We start from the raw sequence: 23,033 nt of genomic DNA on the forward strand, positions 1-23,033 counted from the left end.
GTGTCATATATTTTTATGGATCCTCTATCCAAATATATACTGATGTGAACAGAGTATGTTTATGTGTTCATCGGAAGTGGTGTTTGTTTAAGTTTTCATACCAACAATTTTATTTTATTTGTAGTGGGGAGGGATATCCGAAAGATACACATGATGCAATCAAAGCGTAAAATGTATTATGCAATAAAGTTTAACCACTCAACGCAATAAAACTTTTTAAAAGTGTATATAACGCTTTGTTTAAACTTATTTAGTTTAGCTCGATTGCATCGAAAGCTTATTGAAACGCTCTCGAGACCGTTTCCTGGGCCTAGAACCAGTACTTGGTGTCTTTGCGGGATATCTAAAGAACGCTTCCACAGATCGAACCCGTGACTTCCAGGTCGCTTGGCGCACACAATATCCATTACATCACGGCGATGTTTTAATGCATATTTTTTAATGAATAAATAAATACAGATAGAACATTTTAAAAATGTACGTGATTGGCTTGACTGCACCCGGAAGAAAGGGTAAATATGAACAGATTCCTGTGTGTCGAGGACGAACTAGTTATCGAGGCTTATCAAAGCATATCGTATTTTCGATGCATTAATCAGTGGTATGATCAAGGAGGTATGTTATCTGCCGATTATAGCTGTATTTAAAAAATATCATTTAACACAAAGAGAGTGTTGTTTGAAGAAAATGTTCGTTTTAATAACATCTGCTGAATGGATTAATGGATTAAATATGTTGTTAATACACGTGAGTTTGACATAAATGACAGTTCATCAAACAATATGAAAACTAAAACTCTGATAGATAAAAATATGAATCCTTTTGTTAATTAACTGTAACAAGTCTATGCATGAAAATTAAATAATAGGATAATGTTGTAGTTTGCAAAAATAAAAATGTGTTGAACATTGTTGCATCTGCGAAACAATAATTTAATCATGTTTTAGTAAAACCACTGAAGATAGCTTCAATAAAGTATCACTTATTATTAAAACTGAGATTGTAATTGATTGCATTCGTAAACATGCGTTTGATGTAGGTGTCGAACTTATCTTTGTTTTTCACCTACTTATGTACATTTCGAGTTAAAAAAAATGTATATAACCATGCTGGATAACATAAATAAAAACCATTGACTACGGCCCACTTGTTCAAATGCGAGGATCGTTAGATATTTGTGTTTGGAATTTCACAATGAAATGCGAACGTAAAAAAGTGTAAAAAAAAATGAGGAATGCTATTTTATTTGTTGTTGACGACAGTGACATAATAAAAGTACATAAAAATGATATCATTAAGCGAATTAGAGAGGTCAACTCTCGACGTCAGGTTCTCGTCCGAAGTATTTTAAATATGGATGGCATCGAGGTAAATGAAATATGGAAGTGCGTTTTCATCAAAGACGGTGTTAAACTTACTCTGGAAACACAATGTATCAACCTTTGGATAGAAAAAATGACATAAAGGAGATCACCCAAATTTATCATAATAAACCTTCAGTATCCTGAATCTGGCGTCATTCCCAAGACGAGCCGAAGCTTTCTATTTGTACGTCAGACATTATGATGATTGACACGATATCCAATTATGAACTATGGTGGCCACGTGTTTTTGACCTTATATATGAAAATCCTGGCTGCATTGAGACATGACGAAGTATACAAATTGTTAAACTGAAACCTATTATGTTTTGAGTACTGGCAACGGTTTGCCTATTGCTTAATATTCCGTTGGTTATTGCATGGGCATGTGTGTGTTTTCCATTGTGTTTTGTTTTACTTAAAGTTAATATCTCCGACAGCAACTGTAGTCATTGGTGTTTATTAATCGTTCAGACAATATTCACAATACCGTTCCTGTATCTTGGATGGCAAGTATATTCTGATGAATACCGGAAGAGCTATGATATCCGACTGAACAAAACTGAGGTGATCCTTATCTTCATGATAATAATACCATTTTGTGTCTTCGTTTGGGGCTGCATAGGCAGTCGATTCTTAGGAATTCAAAGTTTACAGTAATGCACGTCTTTGAACTACCAGCCTGACTGTGGGTTGAGCTAGATCTGAGCTGTATTCTGAGTATGTTCAAACCAACACAACAGTTGCCAATATTTATTTAAAAAAGCATACGATTATCCTTTTTGATCATGTCTTTATTGTTGAATATTCCTTTTCTATTAATTTTGCTTTCAATATGTGTTGCTATATGGTTTATTTTTCTCGCAATAGAAATATTGTGTACAATTGGAGGAGGTAAATTTTAAGACATTTGCACAATTAATCAATCTGAATCCTGGAACGTTTACCACATCTTTGATTTAAACATTACGGGAATGTTCAGTACGATATCTATCATATTTGGTGTTATTGCAACAAAATACAACATCGACTACCGGAATGATGGCAAAATAATGACAATTGCTTTGAATTACGATTGGACGATTGCCGTGTTTTGTGTCTTAATTCCACTTTACTTCATAGTGTGGGTCTCATTTGTTAGTAACATTGCTGAACATTTATTCAATTGCAAATGGGGCATTTTTTCCAGGATTTGTAAACTATGCTAAGCTTATGTCTTCTGACCGACAAGGTATATGGTACTATGATAGAATTCCGTTATTATTTTTATAATGGGATAATCGTAATGGGTTTCAAGTAAATTGTTTTTGTTTATATTGATTGCGAAGGTTTTGTTCTTCATTGAAAATCGCGTTAAAATTGCGTGCTCTTTAAATAATAAATCCTTGCTGTCTAGTTGAAAATATATCCGTTTTGCAAATTGTGGTAATTGCCAAACACGTTCAAAATCAAGCAACAAACAGCAAATATGAGTATATATATTCTCATTATCTCAATAAAGACCACGTCCTAACAAACGACCGGAATGACTTTTGTCTGATATTAAATTATAGAAAAGTGTATATGAAACTTGAGTGCGGAGTGAATAACATTTATTACAAGATTGCATTTTGTTTTGAGTTGTGAGTATTTCCAAATGTTATAATTGCAAAACTGACGATAATTACAAACGGATCTTGAACAAAAACAAACTTAAATAAAATGTTTTACATCACGGTTTACTCTCATTTTCTTCATAAAATCGTCGAATTAAGTTGTTATCAAAAACAACTCATGCAATTAAAATTAATTTAAAATAAAAATGTATTGTATAGTTTTTCATACAACATTATATTGTATTTCTGATTAAATCAGTGTTATTTATACTTTAGTCTCATGTAATGTGTATTCATTTTAGGTTGATTATGGTATCATACAATCAATACATACTTAGCATATTTAAAAAACGAACATGTTAATATTCAGTTATACTTTTTCTTCGTACAAGGCATTAATATTTTATTAAAATTTTCGACGTCTTTTATTTGCGTGTTTCGTTTTGTTAAAATGTATATGTGTTTGCAAACGGTACAGTTTTAGTGTATTAACTTTAGTTGATATTTGGTGTGCATATCAATATAAAAGTGGACCTTAAGTCACAGATATAAGGAAAAAAAATACATCAAACAAGAGTCACTCATCAAATTAGAAGAACGTCATGTATGGTTTATAAAGTTATCTATGCACAGGCGGAACGGATAATGGTGAACGAAGAACGGGTGAACTAAGAATGGATGAACGGAGAATGGTTGAACTAAGAATGGATGAACGGAGAATGGGTGAACTGAGAATGGATGAACGGAGAATTGGTGAACTGAGAATGGATGAACGCAGAATGGGTGAACTGAGAATGGGTGAACGGAGAATGGGTGAACGGAGAATGGGTGAACGGAGATTGGATGAACTGAGAATGGGTGAACGGAGAATGGATGAACTGAAAATGGGTGAACTGAGAATGGATGAACGGAGAATGGGTGAACGGAAAATGGGTAAACTAAGAATGGATGAACGGAGAATGGGTGAACGGAGAATGGATGAACTGATAATGGATGAACGGGAATGGGTGAACGGAGAATGGATGAACGAAGAATGGGTGAACTGAGAATGGATGAACGGAGAATGGGTGAACGGAGAATGGGAGAACGGATAATGAATGAACGGATAATGGGTGAACGGAGAATTGGTGAACTGAGAATTGATGAACGGAGAATGGATGAACGAAGAATGGGTGAACTGAGAATGGATGAACGGAGAATGGGTTAACTGAGAATGGGTGAACGGAGAATGGGTAGACTATACAATGGGGACTCAACTGTACAAATGATATATGCAACCTACAGTAAAACACATCTAAAAACGTGTAAATACATTATAAAATACTGTGAATATAAGTATAAATACATTGGTATTAGTTATAACATACTAAATTGCAGAGATTATAATAATAGTATTATATTATGTAGTTTGAAGTTTAAATGGTCCATCAGCGTACGGGACTGCAATATTGGTCATCGGCAGATATTTCAGAATGCATTAGGCTTTAAGCCCATGAGTACAAAAACATAATACACAATGTAGTAACCGTGGTCAATGACATACAGGTATATACATATACTATTTTAGGCAATATAAGTCAACAATTTATAACGAAAGAATTGGCAACTCTCAAGACATTCATATTCAAAATAAACAAATATTTTTAACATTTATATATTAAGGTTATTATATAATATGCATTTTGTAAAGTCTTATCGTATTCAAAATAAACTTGAATGTTCTAACAATGTGAAAACATATAATTTTTATTGATTGACAACACATAGACAGTAATATATGGAGAGAGACTATTGATAATATAATTCAGTTCTCAATTTATCTGCTTTGTAGGAGTGGGTCCCAGCACCTTCTTAACCTGATTTCACGATAGTCGAGACTAATCATCAAGTGCTGCAATTGACACCTTATCATTTTACAATAATTTTAATTGGATGTGGTCTTGTGCTGCTATGGTGGCAAATCACCTAACTCACTATCGTCGAAAGCGGGGTTAAAACGGGTCGCACAGGATAACATCAAAACAGGTATTAATAGACATTCAGCACGCAACTGCTTATATGTATTTTTCGGCATAGCTGTCTAACACAGTATTTTACTTTCAAACTTCAAACGAAGATAGAAAATGATACGATTGCAGTTTGAACAATTATTCAATATTGGAAAACGAAGCCGTTCAATTATACATTTCACAAGTATTGAAATATTTTATAAAAATATTATATTTAAGAATATTTTATATAAAAACATGATCAACTCAATCTCCGAAACTGCATTTTAACAAATTAAAGGGCTGCGGTAGAGGTGAACATTGTGTTTCATCTTGGAAACTTCAATATAGGGGAAAATGGTAATTTGTTAAAAGGAACCTTATCACGTTTTGGTAAATTGACAAATTTAAAAAAGATGTTTCCTATTCGCAAATCTTCGTTGTAGTGATGATATGTTTAGGAAACAGTAATAGAGAACATTTACCGTGCTCTACAATATTCAGTATATGCATCTTTGACGATAAAAAAACACTAAAAATTATAAAGCGTTGCAACGCGAAGCGATTGGATAATTCGGAGAGTTCTGTTGTTATCTTTTTATTTTGTGACACTACGAGGATTGCTTATATAAGTATAAAATACATCACTTATTTGATAAGCACGGATGGCCGAGTGTTATAAGCGTTAGACTTTTACTCCAGGGGTCAACGGTTCGAGGCCAACTGACGGTTATTTTGTTTCTTTCTTTACTTATCTTCTTGATTTTTTATCTGGAGCTTTTTAGATCTAATGTTAACATTGTTTTCAATATAAAGCATTTTATGACAATCTTCAATACATGCCAAAGCTGTGAAAAGGTACCTTTAAGATCAATGAAGTTAGACACGTATTGAGAAGTTTGGACGTTTGATAATTATACTAATTGGTTGATTAATAATGCATTCGAAAAGTGGAACGCTAGGAGCAAGAATGTTGACCATGTATTAGCATAGATAATTACGAATCGATGATTGTACGGATACGAGATATTGTGTATGCATTGTTTGATTTTAATCAAGTTTAATACATTCGAAAACTAATGCTAATATTTGATTTTATAACTTTGAATTAATATGTGGTTCGTGGTTAAACGATTTATCACTAGAAGCCATCCGTACTGGTCCCCGATGGAGAATTATATGAGAAAATAAAAAGCGATTTTATCACTAAAACAATTAAATATGCTTTAAATCTCATTTTTCATGCCAAACAATTCACGTACTTACAGATGGGTCGAATTGCTAAATGACTGATAAGACTGTGTATTTAAACAGAAACATTTTTTTATATATTTGTTTTAGTACAACACAAAGCTTTAACCAAAAATAAATATTATGAATATAATAGCTGAATTGTGTTTTCCATCAGAAATTTACTTTAATGCTTTAACATCGTCTTTATATAATAACAACATCAATCTTTTTCCATCAAACATAATAATTGAAAGTTCCGTCGCTACTTAGTTTACTTCCATCTTGATGCATGGTTCATTATGGCTCACTTTGACCATAATATATACCTATCCGACGCTTGCTATAAAGATTGTAAAACCCAACAGTTACAGTCATAAAACGTTACTTTCGATTTGACGCGCAGGTCTAGATTGAGTATTTCCATTTCGCCTCCGTTCTCGACCTCCGTTTTCCGGTCCAGGCAACGGATTCTGCCTAAAACTACGTCTAACTTTATTGAACAGAGCATTCCGAAGTTCGTTGTTCTTAAACGCGTAAATTAATGGATTCCAAACACACGCAGACTTGGCTAACATTGGTGCAAAGATAGCCACAGTTGGGGACAATTTGGAAACGTCGTTGAACATCGTCCACAGAGATAACACGGCGTATGGCGACCAAGCAGCAAAAAATCCCACTGAAAAAGGACTATGTATGTTAAAGGTTTGTGTGTAGTGTTCATCGCCTTTGCATGAAATAGCGAACTGACGATCGAATAAATGAGTTGAAACATTGTTTATCATTTTATTAATAATTATTATAACATGGACCGTGGTTTTGCATATCAATTGTATAGCCTGTCATAATTATGCGAAGTGAAAAGCGAATCTCACCTATCATAAGGAACGCTGACGAAGCCACGTGGATTTCCAGCTGTCGAGTCGCTGTAAGTTGCACGGAGACGCTGTTTATCCTCTGCTTTCGTACCTTTAACACAATAATGCGTGTTTCGAAGCATCACTTATATCGATTGTTTTAAGTTCTTGTGATTGTTTGTTTATTTGTTTTTTATGTCAGTTTTGTTAATAGTATTTCAGTCATATCACGACATATAAAGATAATCAACTGACACGTGTCCTGTCGCGTTTGATTCAAAGTTTTTCTAATTTTATTGGCAATCCGGCCTTCTGCTTTAGGCCAAGAACATTGAAAGTACTAAGAGAAATAAATAAGATGTATGGGTGGGAATAATTGCTGTAGAATGTATGACATGACAAACCCTACATACATCAAGTGTACTATTTTCTGACCAGACAGCCGATCATTTTAATTTTATAATTTATGAATAACTAACTAATAAAAATCGTGAAAATATTGAAATGAAACATACGCCATAATGGCTTCGGCATTGCTTGTAGTGCATGCATACTTTGTATGTTTCTACTTAAACGAATATCTTGTACAAATACATAAATACGCCTTCCCCAATGTATAACCTATATATCGTTATCTTATCATTTCCAGTTTGCTGTGTGCTATATTTGCTGTTTCCTGATATGCCCATGCTTCTATAATATGCGTAAATTAAAATGTATTTTACTTGATTATATATGCGTTCAATACTAACAAACGTTTTCTTAACAAAAATATTTCATTATGTTCAAAGTAAAAAAACTATAAATACGTTCAATGAAGTCGTATAATACACTTACCCATTGTCGCATTTTTATCTTATAGTTAGACATTTACCTGTAAAAATATCCCAGCATAGCTGACGAAGATAACTGTTCCAGAAACACAGAAAACCATAGTAAAAAGTGTGTAGTTATATGACCTCACAGAGGAATCTCCGTTCCTCCAATCTGGACCACAAGTTAACCGGTTGGGCTCCAAATCAAAGTTTCCCCACCCAAGAAGAGGGGGCGTTGCCCAACACAATCCATAAACATAACATAGCACTAAGATAATTACACAATGGGATCGGGTTATTTTCTTTGCAATACGGAAGTTCATAATGACGATGAAACGATCGACAGCTATCGCCGCGAGAATGGTCATATTGGCAACGGCCAAAACAGTCATCATGAAACCGTACGATGCACACATGACTTCGCCGAAATCCCAAAGCCCTTGAAAGCAGGGTATGATAATGAAGGGGAATCCTATAATGACCATGACCAGATCACCCCCTAAACAACCCATAATAAACACATTCATGTGCGTCCGAATTCTAGGGGTCGACTTAAAGGTGAACAACACAGCCGAGTTCAATAAAAGTCCTAATATCATCAGCACTACAAGCACAACCCCGGTAGCTATTTGACGATCGTCACCAGAATGCGATTGTACCCCAAGTAATCCGTCAGAATCGTTGTTCGCGTACATAGTTGTAGCATTCAACACTACGCCGCTAGAAAGTTTATTTGAATGCACTATTTTTAAGTTTGCATAATCATAATAATAAGTTATTGAACACTGTACGAAATTTCCTGTTTAAGTATCTATTTTCACTTCTCTTATTTAAATAATTCATACGATGAAAACACCTTGTTGTTTCCTAACCTTCAAAAGACAATAGCAATTGCACACTCTCTTATTGGACAATATTCAGGAAGACTTAGACATAATTGTGTATTCATTATCTACAGATGTCTGTCTACGTAAATGATCCACAAATAGTCCATTTGACTTGTAGTATCGGAACAAAAGTCATATGAAGTTTGTCGTCAGCTTGCACTCGCTGTGACAAACGCGATACAGCAGAACAGGTGTTTTTGCAACGTGCAGTCTGAGTGAAAGCGCCAAAAGTCTCCGTTGACAGAAATAAATTATGTATGGCATCGGGAATGGCAAATATTTCGTCAGCTTGCGATCGCAGTGACAAACATCGCAATCAAACACAAAAGAACACAACACGTGTTTGCTTATGATTTTCCACATGTACAACGTAAATGTAACACAACAGAAAAAACATAATATAAAATCGAAAAATTACAAATCGTTGCACAGATACACATGTTAATTATCCTGTATGGAAGTGATGATAACAAAGTAATACAATATTGCATTAAAATTAAGAAAACTCTGGAAATTTACTTTTTATTCTTAAACAAGATGGAATTGAAATGATGAAGTTATCTTTAAAATGTACTTATTATATAAGATTATACACTTGATGTGAATTTCCTTTTATTAAACTCTGTATTAACTATGTGTTCTTTTTATAAAATTAATATCCGCCATTACTTATTGTTCGCTATTATCTATACACGGCAATTCCAACATTTAAAAAAATTGACGACGTTATATCAAAAGATTTTGGTATAAATTACGGTTATTGGGTAAAAACGTCGAAACATGGAGAAATGCGTAAAGATGATATTTTTCTGGAATATTGTTGTGAATTGCAGAACAGAAAATATTTTCAATCTATTGGAATCTAATTACCATAAACATAATTTTCTATTCTGATTCAATAGGCCAAATATCGGAGGAAATTCTATATTGAACTCTCTTCCAATCGTCTTTCTGCTAAACCTATAAGTATCGTGTCATGGATGCGCCGACGGTGCCTGTAACAGTTTACTATTTCTACTAAACCTATGTGTCTTGTCATGGATACGCCGACGGTGCCTGTAACAGTTTACTATTTCTACTAAACCTATAAGTATCTTGTCATGGATGCGCGGAAGGTGCCTGTTACAGTTTACTATTTCTACTAAACCTATAAGAGTCTTGTCATGGATGCGCGGACGGTGCCTGTAACAGTTTACTATTTCTACTAAACCTATAAGTATCTTGTCATGGATGCGTGGACGGTGCCAGTAACAGTTTACTATTTCTACTAAACCTATAAGTATCTTTTCATGGATGCGCGGACGGTGCCTGTTACAGTTTACTATTTCTACTTAACCTATAAGTGTCTTGTCATGGATGCGCGGACGGTGCCTGTAACAGTTTACTATTTCTACTTAACCTATAAGTGTCTTGTCATAGATGCGCGGACGGTGCCTGTTACAGTTTACTAAAATACGTTTTAAGACTTGTTGGTAGCATATCCATGTATGTTGTATAGCGAAATATGTATATGATTGCAAAACTGTCCATATCGATGACATTATTTGATTGCATGTTCTTTAAATAAAATATGAATAAATGTTTCTAGAAATCGACGTTTGAAAACATTCAAAAGCGTTTGAAAATCGACATAATCATGACCTTGGAACCCATGGGTAAAACAGTAAATGTTTAAAAATGAATTAAATAAAGTGGGTGCGATGTGCTTCAATAAGTGATTTTATTATAAAAATGACATTATCAGTTACATTGATGAACGATTTCTTAAAATATCCATTTAGCTAGATGTATTATCACATGCTTTACCATATTCTATGATACTTAACAGCATTAAAAGTTGTTAAGTAGGTGCATGGATTTCCGGCAATCAATATAAACGGAATCAAAATCATAGCACTAACAAAATTGACTAACAAAATTGCTCGCTTCATCACTTGAGCATTGCAAAGAGTCATAAGTTGAAGCGGAAAAAAATGTTTGTTTTTTTAAAGAGATGTTTCTTATTTTTATTTTGTTTGCATTGCTTTCGAAAATCAAAAAGTTCGAATATTGTTCTAGATCTTATAAACAGAATCACAGAACTAAATAAACATAACATAATATTTTTTTAATAAAAAATATTATGTTATGTTTATTTAGTTCTGTGATGATTTAAATTGCTTGCATGCTAAGTATTTGCCTGCGCTCAATCGTTTTATAATTATTTAAATCGTTTAAAGCTTTCAAATATTGAACTTTAGCATGAAAACATTCATTGTCAAACACTGTCTGCATTCTTAAAGTGTTTATCGTTATCGTTTAAACTAAGTTCCTTAAGCAAAATTTTGTTTTAAAACAAACGAACTGCTTCTTAGCGCACACTCTTTGCACACGTATGCGGATACACGTATACAATGATTCCCTGTTCCGTGTAACAATACTATCATCATTTGTAGACTTATTCAGTTGCACTTGGCGAGCGATTATTCCACTTCTCAACTCATCTCGCCTACAGGTATACATGTAATTATCACTCAACTCTGTAGCGAAAGTATAGTTGACAGGTAGGGTAAATAAATAGATGTATGATCGCAATATACATCATGGTCCTAAATATGATAGCTACTAAAACACCATCCTTTAATGAGCAGAAAATCAATAACAGACTTCACCTGATAAAAAATTATTGCGAACTGGTCCGTAGTTTGAAATAGACCGTTAACAATGCGTAAATTGGTTGCTTAACAAAGCTCAATAATGTTAACACTTTGTTTAAAGAAAAAAAGCAAAAGCGAAATACAAAAAAGTGGAAGGAAAAAAAGCTTTAAAATACCGCATCAACAAATCCAAAACACTTCTGGAAATCTCTCAAACAGTGCTATAAGCAGATCTCAAACACAAATAATAGTACAAAACAAGTTGATCTATACGCACACTTCAATAAATTAGTAGGTACAGATCCTACAGAACCTACCGAAATAAACGCTAACTAAGATTTCGATGAAATAACTGACAATGAATTATAATGAGAATTCACTTCAGATGAATTAAAATCAGCCGTTTTCAAGCAAAAAAATAACAAGTCATGCGGCCCGGATAATATAAGAGAAGAGATAATTAAATCGTCTTTTGACATATTAGCACCGCAATTTCTTTCAATATACAATAAGCTATTTACAAATGCTGAATATCCTGAAAGCTGGGGACTTGGATACATAGTTCCAATATTTCAGGGCGGAAAGCCAAACGAAGCTAACAACTACAGAGGTATAACTTAAAATAATATTTTAGCCAAAATATATTCGCAACTACTTCTTAATCGTCTTACAAAGTCGACAAACAAACATGATGAAATGTTCAACCGCCAATTCGGATATCAAAAAGGAAAAAGCACATCACATCAGACTGCATTTTTATACTCCATGCACTAATATCAAAAGTAATTAATTCAGGTAAAAAATTATACACAATTTGTATTGATTATCAACAATGTTATAATAAAATCGATCATACACTACTATGGCAAAAATTAACGACAGAAAATATAAGCTCCAAAATGGTAAACGCCTTAAGAGCCATGTATAGTGTCGTTAAATCAATAATTAAGTTTAATCAATCATCGTCAGACCCCATAAGTATTCAACAAGGCGTGAAACAAGGCGACGCCAGCTCGTCTTTGTTGTCCATGATGTTCGTAAATTACATACTAGAACACATTGACACGAACATAGATGACATATTCACCATAAACGAGTTAAAACTCTTTCTAATAGTATACGCTGACGACCAAATTCTTTTCGCAACCTCACAAGTAGCGCTGCAAAAGATGGTAACCAACATAGAAACGTACTGTAACACGTGGAAATTAAAAATCAATACAGCCAAAACAAAAGTTCTAATTTTTGAAAAAGGAACCATATATACTGATATCGATATTTTCCTTTACGGTGAGAAACTCGGAGTCGTAACTTCCTTCAAATATCTAGGAGTATACCTTTTTTTTAAATGGCAGTTTGAACAGAACACAAAAATGTATAGCAGAGCACTCTTCTAAGTCAATGCATCGATTATTCTCTATCTTCAAAAAATACGATTTCAGTGCAAAAAGCAAACTGAAACTTTTCGATATTTTAGTTGCATCAGTCTTAAACTACTCATCCGAAATTTGGGGAACAGCGCGAACAACCGATATTGAAGCCGTTCACACGAAGTTTCTAAGGAAGATATTATGCGTTAATCAGTCAACTAATCTCAGCGCCCTGTTCGGTGAATTAAGACGAATTCCTTTCAAAGAAATACAAAAAATACATATTGTCAAGTACTGGTTTAAACTACTATCGTCAAATGAAAGCAGCGTGAAACGACTTATATACATGTTAAATCAAAGTACTGGCAGTACTGGTGTGACGATGCTTTTGAAGAGGATGGATATAAAACATCAATTTAAGTTTATCTATATCACCACAATTGTGTATGTTGATACGATAAAAAATTTGGGTACGAAAATTTTGGGTACGAAAAAAAAAATGGTACGAAAATTTTTTGCGTACGAAACATTTTTGGTACGAAAAAAAGTTTAGGGGTACGGGGAAGTAGTACCCGTGGGTAACTTGACCCATTGAGCGAAACTGGGAGGCGGGTCACATTCTTGTTCATAAAGTATGGCAATACATTCATGATGATTCTCGAAAGTAGGTATGAGCACATAGCCGGACCATGTGAGCTCAATCGTATGAGCACTTGACTATCCGAGTTCGCCCACGAACATATGGATAAGTTAACTAATAGCGAAATGACATTATACATGTATATGCTGAAATCTTACAATCGAACGAAATATCAAACATGGTATGTACACTTAGGTGGTTGTGTACTTTCTGTTAGAATATCGTATTCAATATGTAAATTTTAAATTATTGTGCCCGCACTTGAGTTTGTTGCCTTGTTTGAGTCTATACGCGCCTAGGCTGCAAGCAGTGTGTGTATTTGTGTTTTTCCAAGGTAATGAGTTACCTCCGCGCTGAGGCTGCATAATGTTGGGACCCGGAGTGTGTCCAGCACTCCTACCTAATAAGATTAGCTTGACGACAGTTGGGACGAATTTTGAATGATAGCTGCGATTTCCAGCTATTTGTTTTGTACTGAAATACTTTTTAATTTTTTATATGGTCAAATGCTGCGGGGGTGAGATTTTCCGGAAAAAAACAACTGTCAGGAATGGTGACCACAAAACATACAAAATATAACATTGCGCCGGGAGCGGGAATCGAACCGGTGTCGTAAAGGTGAAAAAGCGAACGTCCTTACCACTGCGCTAGCGGGAGGGACAATCACTCAGAGAAATGTTATTTTATCTATATATATCATAACAGTGCAGCGTTTACAATTTGCAGGTTTGAAATCGTTCGCATTCTTTAGTTTTTTAATCACGTAAAAAGTTAATTTTACATGTTTTTATTCGCAATTTATTTACTAAATCGAGAACAAATATCAAACAAAATAGAGAAAATATATAGTTGTTTCATTGGTCCATAAAAATAAAATGGATGTAAAATTACTAATTTGATATTAACGTTCTGATACACTTATTGAATCTATTTCCCCAGGATATGCTGTTCTATTAATATTTACCTTTATCAACACGAACGACAACTCTGCTTGGAGAATGTTGTCAATGAAAATCAACGAGCAATCTCCTACGCAGTAGCGAATGCCAAGGGAAGTAACTGAAAAATCGAGTTATCTCAATCGGACTGGCTCGGTCTTTTACATAGGTCGCCATTGTGAAGATTTTTTTTATTGGTTATTAAACCTTGGACGCTGCTGTTCCAGCATCGTCAAAAACGATGCAAATAACGGTAATACTTACAGGAATCAAAACTTGGCTTGGCACGTGAAAAGCATTCTGGAAAACATTGGGATGTCTGAACTATGGGTCAATCAAAACATTACTAAAGTACAGTTACAGCTTTGTAAACAAAGGATAATAGATATTTATTCACAAACATGGCATAGCGAAGTGATAAATTCCCCACGTCTCTCATCGTATTGCCTATTTAAAAACCATTTTGCACTTGAATCATATTTATATAAAGTAAATGAAACAAAATATAGAATCGCACTTAGTAGGTTCCGCTTATCATCCCATAATCTCGAAATAGAAAGGGGGCGGTATCATAATATCAAACGAGAAAATCGGAAGTGTTAATTATGCACCATGAACGTAATAGAAAATGAATATCATTTCCTACTAGTATGTCCAGTATATGCACACCTACGAAGAAAACTTTTTAAACCGCACTATTGCAGATGGCCAACAATAAATAAATTTGCACGATTAATGTCCGGCAAAAGTAAAACTGAAATGATAAGTACTGCGACGTTTATTTACGAAGTAAATAACTTAAGACAGCATCTCGATTCGTAATTTCTATATTTAATCAGTAATCAATAAGTAATCTTGATGTTAATGGTAAAATTGAAACATAAACATGCTAGGAATGTGTACCTTGTTTGTTTTTGCCATCACTTACAAATATATAATTAATGCTCATTTTCAAATGTGATGTCTATGAACCTGTATAGGCTTTATTGATAAATAAATGTATGTTGTTGTTGTTGTATACTCACATATGTATAATAAATCCTCATTTTCATATGTGAAGGCTATAAACTTGTATAGGCTTTATTGATGAAAACATGTTGTTGTTTGTTGTATTCTTGCATATATTAAATTAATGCACATTTTCATATGTGAGGGCTATGAACTCGTATTAGCTTCATTGAAAAATTGATGTTGTTGTTGTCGTTGTATATATATCTCATAACATACACAAAAAGAATTGTATTATAATATGACGAAACAGTGCATTATGTATTTACTTAAATGTTTAAAGTCATTTATTTAAAATATTCCACGTAGATAAGTATTAAAATTGTAGTTCAGACATACCCGCATATAACATTCGTATGCACAACTGTTTATTTCTCCAAATAATAGTGAAAATTCTTCCAATCGTATGTCTTGTAAGTAATTAGTAAATATAAGATGTGCAGTTGCAATATCAGATGCAATTATGTATTCCCTTCATAACTAACCATGTTAACCAGTTCATAACACTATCGTCCAATTTCTATCTTCTACCATTACTTATGAATTGTATAATGCATATATAATGTAGGCTATGAGCTTGTATAAGCTTTACTGCTGAATAAATGTTGCTGTTGTTGTTGTTGTTGTTGTTATTGTTTAAAGTCATCTCGGGTTAAGAACGGTACAGCGCTTCATTTGGAAAATACCGAACATCAATACGATATGTCACTTTCTTATGCGCAATATAATTAATTTTTAAATTCAACACTACTTTAAACCTCTCACACTATGTATACTGATATAAAATTACCATACATATTTACATCGGCCTATATTCTTTAAATGATTCGACATTAACACAATTTTTGACCGGCGAATTTTCACAACATTCGTAAACGCAACAAATTAATTTATAGGAATGCACTATTTTTAATTTAAATAATCATAACAGTAAGGTTTCATTATTGAACACTGTACGACGTTTCAGTATTTTTCGCTTAACTTTAAATAATTTTTACGATAAGACAACTTGTTGTTTCCTAACCTTCAAAAAGACAAAAGCCATTGCACATTCTCTTCTTGGACAATATATTCATAAGTTTGTATTCGGCATATCTACAGATGTCTGCCTACGTAAATGATGCACCAATAATCTATTTGACGTGTAGTATCGGAACAAAAGTCATTTAAAGTTTGTCGTTGGCTAGCACTCGCTGTGACAAACACAAGACAGCAGAACACGTGTTTTACAACATGCAGACAGAGTGAAAGCGCCAAAAGTCTCCGTTGACAGAAATCACCTTTCCTACACGGAGAGCTTGCCAGGTACACAATATCAATTACTATTCAATCAAAAATGATATCTTTCTGGACTAGAATACATAACGGGAAACAAAATAAGTTTGCAGCGCAGTTATGCATGGTATCGGGAATGGCAAATATTTCGTCAGCTTGCGATCGCAGTGGCAAATATTTCAATCAAACACAAAAGAACAGAACACGTGTTTGCTTATGAATTTCTAAATGTAAATCGTGAATGTAACACAACAGACAAAATATAATATGAAATGACGTTATTACAAATAGTTGCACAGATACATAATATGTTAATTATCGTTATCCTGTGTGGAACAGAATATTGCATAGAAATTAAGAATACTCCGGAAATTTACTATGTATTCTTAAAAAAGATGAAATTGACATGATGAAGTCATTTTTAACATGTTCTTATTACATAAGTTTATACACTTAATGTGAAATTGCCTTTACTTAACTATGAATCAACCATGTATTTAATTTTAAAAAATCCACTCTAACTGATTGTTCGCTATTATCTATACACGGACATTCCCTAATTTCAAACGTTAACGACTTTATATAAAAACATTTTGGTATAAATTTATTGCAAAAAACGTCGAAACATGGACACATGCGCATACATATTTTTTTCTTGAATATTTTTGTTAATAACAGAACAGAAACTATCTTGGATCTATCGAAATCTTATTACCATAACCATCCGTTTGTATTCTTATTAAATGCAGAGGAGATGCTATCTTTAATCTCTTGCAATCGTATTTCTACCAAACCTATAAGTGTCTTGTCCGATTGGATGCGCCGACGGACGTTTTAAGCCTTGTTGGTAGCATATCCATGTATGTTGTATAGCAGAATATGTCTATGATTGGGAAACTGTTCATATCGATTGCATTATTTGAATGCATGTTCTTTAAAAAATCATGAATAAATGTATATAGAAAGTGATGTTTGAAAGCACAACACATTGATTTAAAATCAACATGATCAACATCTTAAAAACCATGGGTAAAACAGTAACTTACAATAATGAATTAGATTTAAATATTCGTTGGTGTAGTCTTCATAGGCTTGTCACTTCATCTAATTCAATTTAATTTAGCAGTATTTTATTTCATGTTTTGTTGATCATTTCTTTTCTAACTAAGCGGTCATTTTCTAAGCTACGATATACATTTTTGCAATGAAATCTCATATAATTGTTAATTATGACATTCGCTGATATTCCCTAAAAATGGAATAAATTTAGCGTTTATCGTCGGAAGCGGGGATTAAAACGTTAGCATAGGATAACATCAAAAAAAGGTATGCAGAGGCATGCAGCACGCAACCGCTTATATGTACTTTTCGGCGTACCTGTCTAACACAGGTGTTCACCTTAATTAATCTTTATCAACATCCATAAAAGTATGTCTCTATAGCCAGTAGATTCAAGTGAATAACTGCAATTTTCGCATTTTTTTATTCCCTAACATGAGCAAAATATTAAACAATCTGTCTGTTGACTTCAGAAGTTTATGTGAATTTAAAGGTCTTGAATGACATATGTCATCAGTTCATTCTGGAAGAAAAGCCGTTAAAGAATTGTTTTGATTGTCAAAGATAGTGTGATTAAGAAATAATATAAAAATACAATCAAAAGAATCCTTGCTTAAAAATGCGAAACAGTGTAGTGCAAATATCCGTTTTTAAAATACATTGTATTGTATTAACATCTAACAAAATCAATACTTGACTAGGTATGGACTATACTAGATCTAAAACAATGTGATCTTCTTACGCTGGGAAAGCGGACGGAAAAATGGACGAAGAGACAGACAGACAGACAGACAGACAGAAAGACAGACAGACAGACAGACAGACAGACAGACAGACAGACAGACAGACAGACAGACAGACAGACAGACAGACAGACAGACAGACAGACAGACAGACAGACAGACAGACAGACAGACAGACAGACAGACAGACAGACAGACAGACAGACAGACAGACAGACAGACAGACAGACAGACAGACAGACAGACAGACAGACAGACAGACAGACAGATAGACAGACAGACAGACAGACAGACAGACAGACAGACAGACAGACAGACAGACAGTTAGACATTTAGACAGTTAGACAGTTAGACAGTTAGACAGTTAGACAGTAAGACAGTTAGACAGACAGACAGACAGACAGACATTTGCCAACATTTGTCTTTAAATGAAGTTCTATTCAGCAATGTAAATGGACTCTACTCTTGGATATTTACAATCACACACACATACTTTTTAAAGAGCAAACTGAGGAGCAAACTTTTAACGAAGATAGAAAATGATACGATTTCAGTTTGAACAATTATTCAATATTTGAAACTGAGCCGTTGAATTATGCATTTTACAAATATTGACATATTTTATAAAAAAATTTATATTAAAGTATATTTTATATTCAAACATGATAAACTGAACCTCCGAAACTGCATTTTCATAAATTAATAATATTTTATGCACACATAAAAGATTTTATGTCATTGTACGATTTCTTAATTGTTGAACATTATATTGGTCCAAGCCTTATATTTAATTACTTGTGTATAACCTCAGTGTGGGGTCACATGGGCTCTTTTAACCAATCAAATTCAGTGTTGGCCATTGTGGCCCTTTGTATCCTTTTAGACTAACGAGGAATCCAATATGGTCGAAATTAACAATTACGCTCTTAAGCGATACTTCCAAGGATTAATTTTAATAGGATATGATGCCGTTTCATTCCGTTTATGTGAAGGATTATCTCTCGTTGTACGAAGACTTACACCAATGGTGTTATCCCGTGTGATACTAAGTTTAAAGGGCAGTTGAACGAGTACACATGCTTATCACTATCAGTGCCGTGTGCAGAAAACTTTGCGACGTATACGCAGTCTACCGTGAAAGGTTTCCAAGATGGCGGCGCCCACAGCGTAATTAGCGCATATCGCCAGTCACTGTTTTTATGCTGATCAGCTACACAGTTGTCGCTGCCCTATATCAGTCATACTGATTCAGTTCAGATAAGTATTCAAATATCGTGTTAACATTTGTGCCTGACTTTAAGTTCTGGCTGTTTAAATTATTATTTTTTCTGCCTTTTTAAGAATGATGATCAATTCGGGTCAGCTCTATATATCTTGTATATTTATTATTGTCTTATTTAATTTAAAGTTCAGCCTGGGCTTATACTTTATGAATATTTACGACACATTTGTATTGTCAGTTTAGCTGGGTTTCCCCAGTCACATTAACAGATGTCTTCACGTTTTTATGAAATAAACAATGAAACACCCTTTCATTTTAGTCTATATTACCATACCTCATTTATATGGTCAACGTGTGTATTTTAAAATTCTTGTGATGTGTTTTGTTGTGCTATTGTTGTTCATGTTTTCTTTATGGCAATTATTTGGTCGTAATATTTTCATTAACATATCCTTGTTAAGTCTGTAACTACTAAAAACTATAAGTAATTTTAATATTCTTAAAAGCTTCATATTCATATATATATATATATATATATCAATCTTATTTGTATGTGGTGTGGTGTGTCTTATAGTCACAATGTAATTTTAACCTTCAAGTTTTGTCTTGTAGTCACATCTGGTCAGTCTATTTGTGACTTGTAGTCACAATAGTTCACATAAGGTTATACCCAAGGAGTGTCCGTAAAGGTGACCGGTAGCTGCAGAATCCCCCAGCCCGAGCCAGAGAACAGAAATATCCTTTCACGTATCCTTCAGTTAATGAAAAAGCGTGTCTTTATGATGCCAAAAACTTGCTGAAGTTTCTTTCTACATTTTTATTTATCAAACTATTTTCCATTATTATACTTTCATTAATGCTTCATAAGTGTAATATCTATCAATTTTATTTTTTTTTATATCAATTTTATGTACAGGTATATGTTTTGTAAACACATTTTGATTTATATAATTATATACATAGGTGTTTCATCAAATAAGCAAGTTTCAGGTTTCAAGTATTTGTGTACGTATAACATTTGTGCTCAGTATAAGCAAGACATATGTATTTGTATCTATCTAAAACACACTCTAGTGTTATTGTCACTAAAAGCCATGCTCGCTATTTAATATACTATCATTTACCGGTATGTGTCTTTATGTACTTAAGTCATGAACAATGTGAATCATATTCACAATCTTGAACTCGTGGGTTATATACTGTATGAATTATAAAAAAGCGGCTCTTCTTAACATTTGATAATGTTTTCGACTCACAGTATATTTTACAATAGGATTTTGGAGACAATTATTTATAATCTCTTTAGCAATATTAATGTAATTTTTGTTATCTGTCATTATATTTTCAAGATTATACCAAGTTTAAATCATTTTAATCATCTGTTCTGTATGCTGCTGGTTTTATAATATATGCACGCTGTTAGTTATCATTTCAGGCCATGCCTACCTCTCAACACCGCAATACAAAGGACCTGTCCGCTGGCTGGCACTTCCTGTACAAGTACTACAAAGGGGCGATAAGGCACGTTCCCAGCCCTTCCTTTGAACACTACATTAACCTGCCTACCTCTCAACACCCCAATACAGAGGACCTGTCCGCTGGCTGGCACTTCCTGTACAAGTACTACAATGGGACGATAAGGCACGTTTTCAGCCCTACCTATCGAACACTACATTAAACCACGAAGGACCAGAACGAACAATTACGGCTAGAAACAGGAAGACTTCACTCTTCAGAACATTGTGTTTTATCTAGTGATCTTCAGTTTTTTAGTTTTATATGTCATACTTATACATTTTTAATGTTATGTCCGATTATAGTTATCAGCTCAGGCTGATACTAATGGTTTAGTTCTCTCCGAAGTAAGTATGTATATGCCTGATTAAAATTTTTTCAGTTTAGACTGATATTGATGTTATAGTTCTCTACGAAGGAACTATTTTTATGCAGGCCTTGATTATATTTTTCAATATTCGGCCTGATTTTGCTTATACCGTTCAGGCTGATATTGTTGTTATAGTTCTCTACGCAGGAACTATGTTTATGAAGGCCTTGCTTATTCATTTTTCAATATTTGGCCTGATTTTGCTTATACCGTTCAGGCTGATATTGTTATTATAGTTCTCTACGCAGAACTATGTTTATGCAGGCCTTGCTTATTTATTTTTCAATATTTGGCCTGATTTTGCTTATACCGTTCAGGCTGATATTGTTATTATAGTTCTCTACGCAGAACAATATTATAGTTCTCTACGCAGAACTATGTTTATGCAGGCCTTGCTTTTATATTTTCCATTATTCAGCCTGATTTTAGTTATACCGTTCAGGCTGATATGGATGTTATAGTTCTCTACGCAGAACTATTTTTATGCAGGCCTTGCTTATTATTATTTTCCAATATTCAGCCTGAGTTTAGTTGGACCGTTCAGGCCGATATTGATATTTTAGTTCTCTACGCAGAACTATGTTTATGCAGGCCTTGCTTATTATTATTTTCCAATATTCAGCCTGATTTTAGTTGGACTGTTCAGGCCGATATTGATATCTTAGTTCTCTACGAAGGAACTATGTTTATGCAGGCTTTGCGTATTATATTTTACAATATTCAGCCTGATTTTAGTTGGACCGTTCAGGCCGATATTGAGACTTTAGTTCTCTACGAAGGAATTATATTTATTCAGGCTGTGCATATATTTCTCTATATTCAAACTGATTTTCAGTATTCCATTCAGGCTGATATTGATGTTATGGTTCTCTACGAAGGAACTATGTTTTATGCAACCCTTGCTTATATTTTTCAGTATTCTTCCTGATTTTAGTTATTCCGTTCAGGACGATATTGAGGATATAGTTCTCTACGAAGGAACTAAATTTATGCATGATTTTAGTTATTCAGTTCAGTCCATGCTTATATTTTTCAATATTCTGCAGGATTTTAGTTATTCAGTTTAGGCTGATATTGATACTATAGTTCTCTACGAAGGAGCTATTTTACCTAAGTTGGGTACCAGATCAGGTCATGCTTGTACTTCTTACATGTTCCGTCTGATTCAGATATCTGGACATGCCATGCATATATTTATCTTTTAATTTCTGCCCAGTCAGGCATCGTTGGGGTTTACACTACCCCTCTAACTAAACTTATTTCTATTTCTTAAGACCAAAGTTTTTAACTTATTTTCCCTGTTTTTCTTATTGGTATGTGCCAATTTTACCGTATATGCCAATCTTAACGGGTAGTTATTCTAACAGTTCTAGTGTCAACACATCTTTCCCATTATAAACCTGTGTGTTGGCGTATTATACGAATAAAATTGCCTTCTGCCCGATAATCTTCATCTCCCAAAAGATGCTTCTGGGTCTAAGATTTTGAAGCTACTGTTGGGCATATTAGTTTTTCATATCTCTG

At 33.8% G+C, this 23,033-nt stretch overlaps 3 protein-coding genes across 3 annotated transcripts in view; 2 read left to right on the forward strand and 1 right to left on the reverse strand.

Annotated features, from left to right (window-relative positions):
* LOC127865239 (E3 ubiquitin-protein ligase RNF185-like) overlaps positions 1 to 23,033 on the forward strand; it is a 422,044-nt gene that overhangs the window by 129,903 nt on the left and 269,108 nt on the right. The window lies entirely within an intron of this gene.
* LOC127843583 (myomodulin neuropeptides-like) lies at positions 3,631 to 4,002 on the forward strand. Its single transcript, XM_052373300.1, has one exon. The coding sequence runs from the start codon at positions 3,631 to 3,633 to the stop codon at positions 4,000 to 4,002; it is 372 nt and encodes a 123-aa protein (XP_052229260.1).
* LOC127865208 (visual pigment-like receptor peropsin) lies at positions 5,504 to 8,723 on the reverse strand. Its single transcript, XM_052405202.1, has 3 exons — positions 7,906 to 8,723; positions 7,050 to 7,143; positions 5,504 to 6,853 (listed from the first exon to the last, which is right to left on the reverse strand). Exons 1-3 carry the CDS (start codon positions 8,539 to 8,541, stop codon positions 6,549 to 6,551), a joined length of 1,035 nt encoding a protein of 344 aa, XP_052261162.1. The 5' UTR covers positions 8,542 to 8,723; the 3' UTR covers positions 5,504 to 6,548.

Source organism: Dreissena polymorpha, chromosome 1 (assembly GCF_020536995.1).
Source record: "Dreissena polymorpha isolate Duluth1 chromosome 1, UMN_Dpol_1.0, whole genome shotgun sequence".
NCBI lineage: Eukaryota > Metazoa > Mollusca > Bivalvia > Myida > Dreissenidae > Dreissena > Dreissena polymorpha.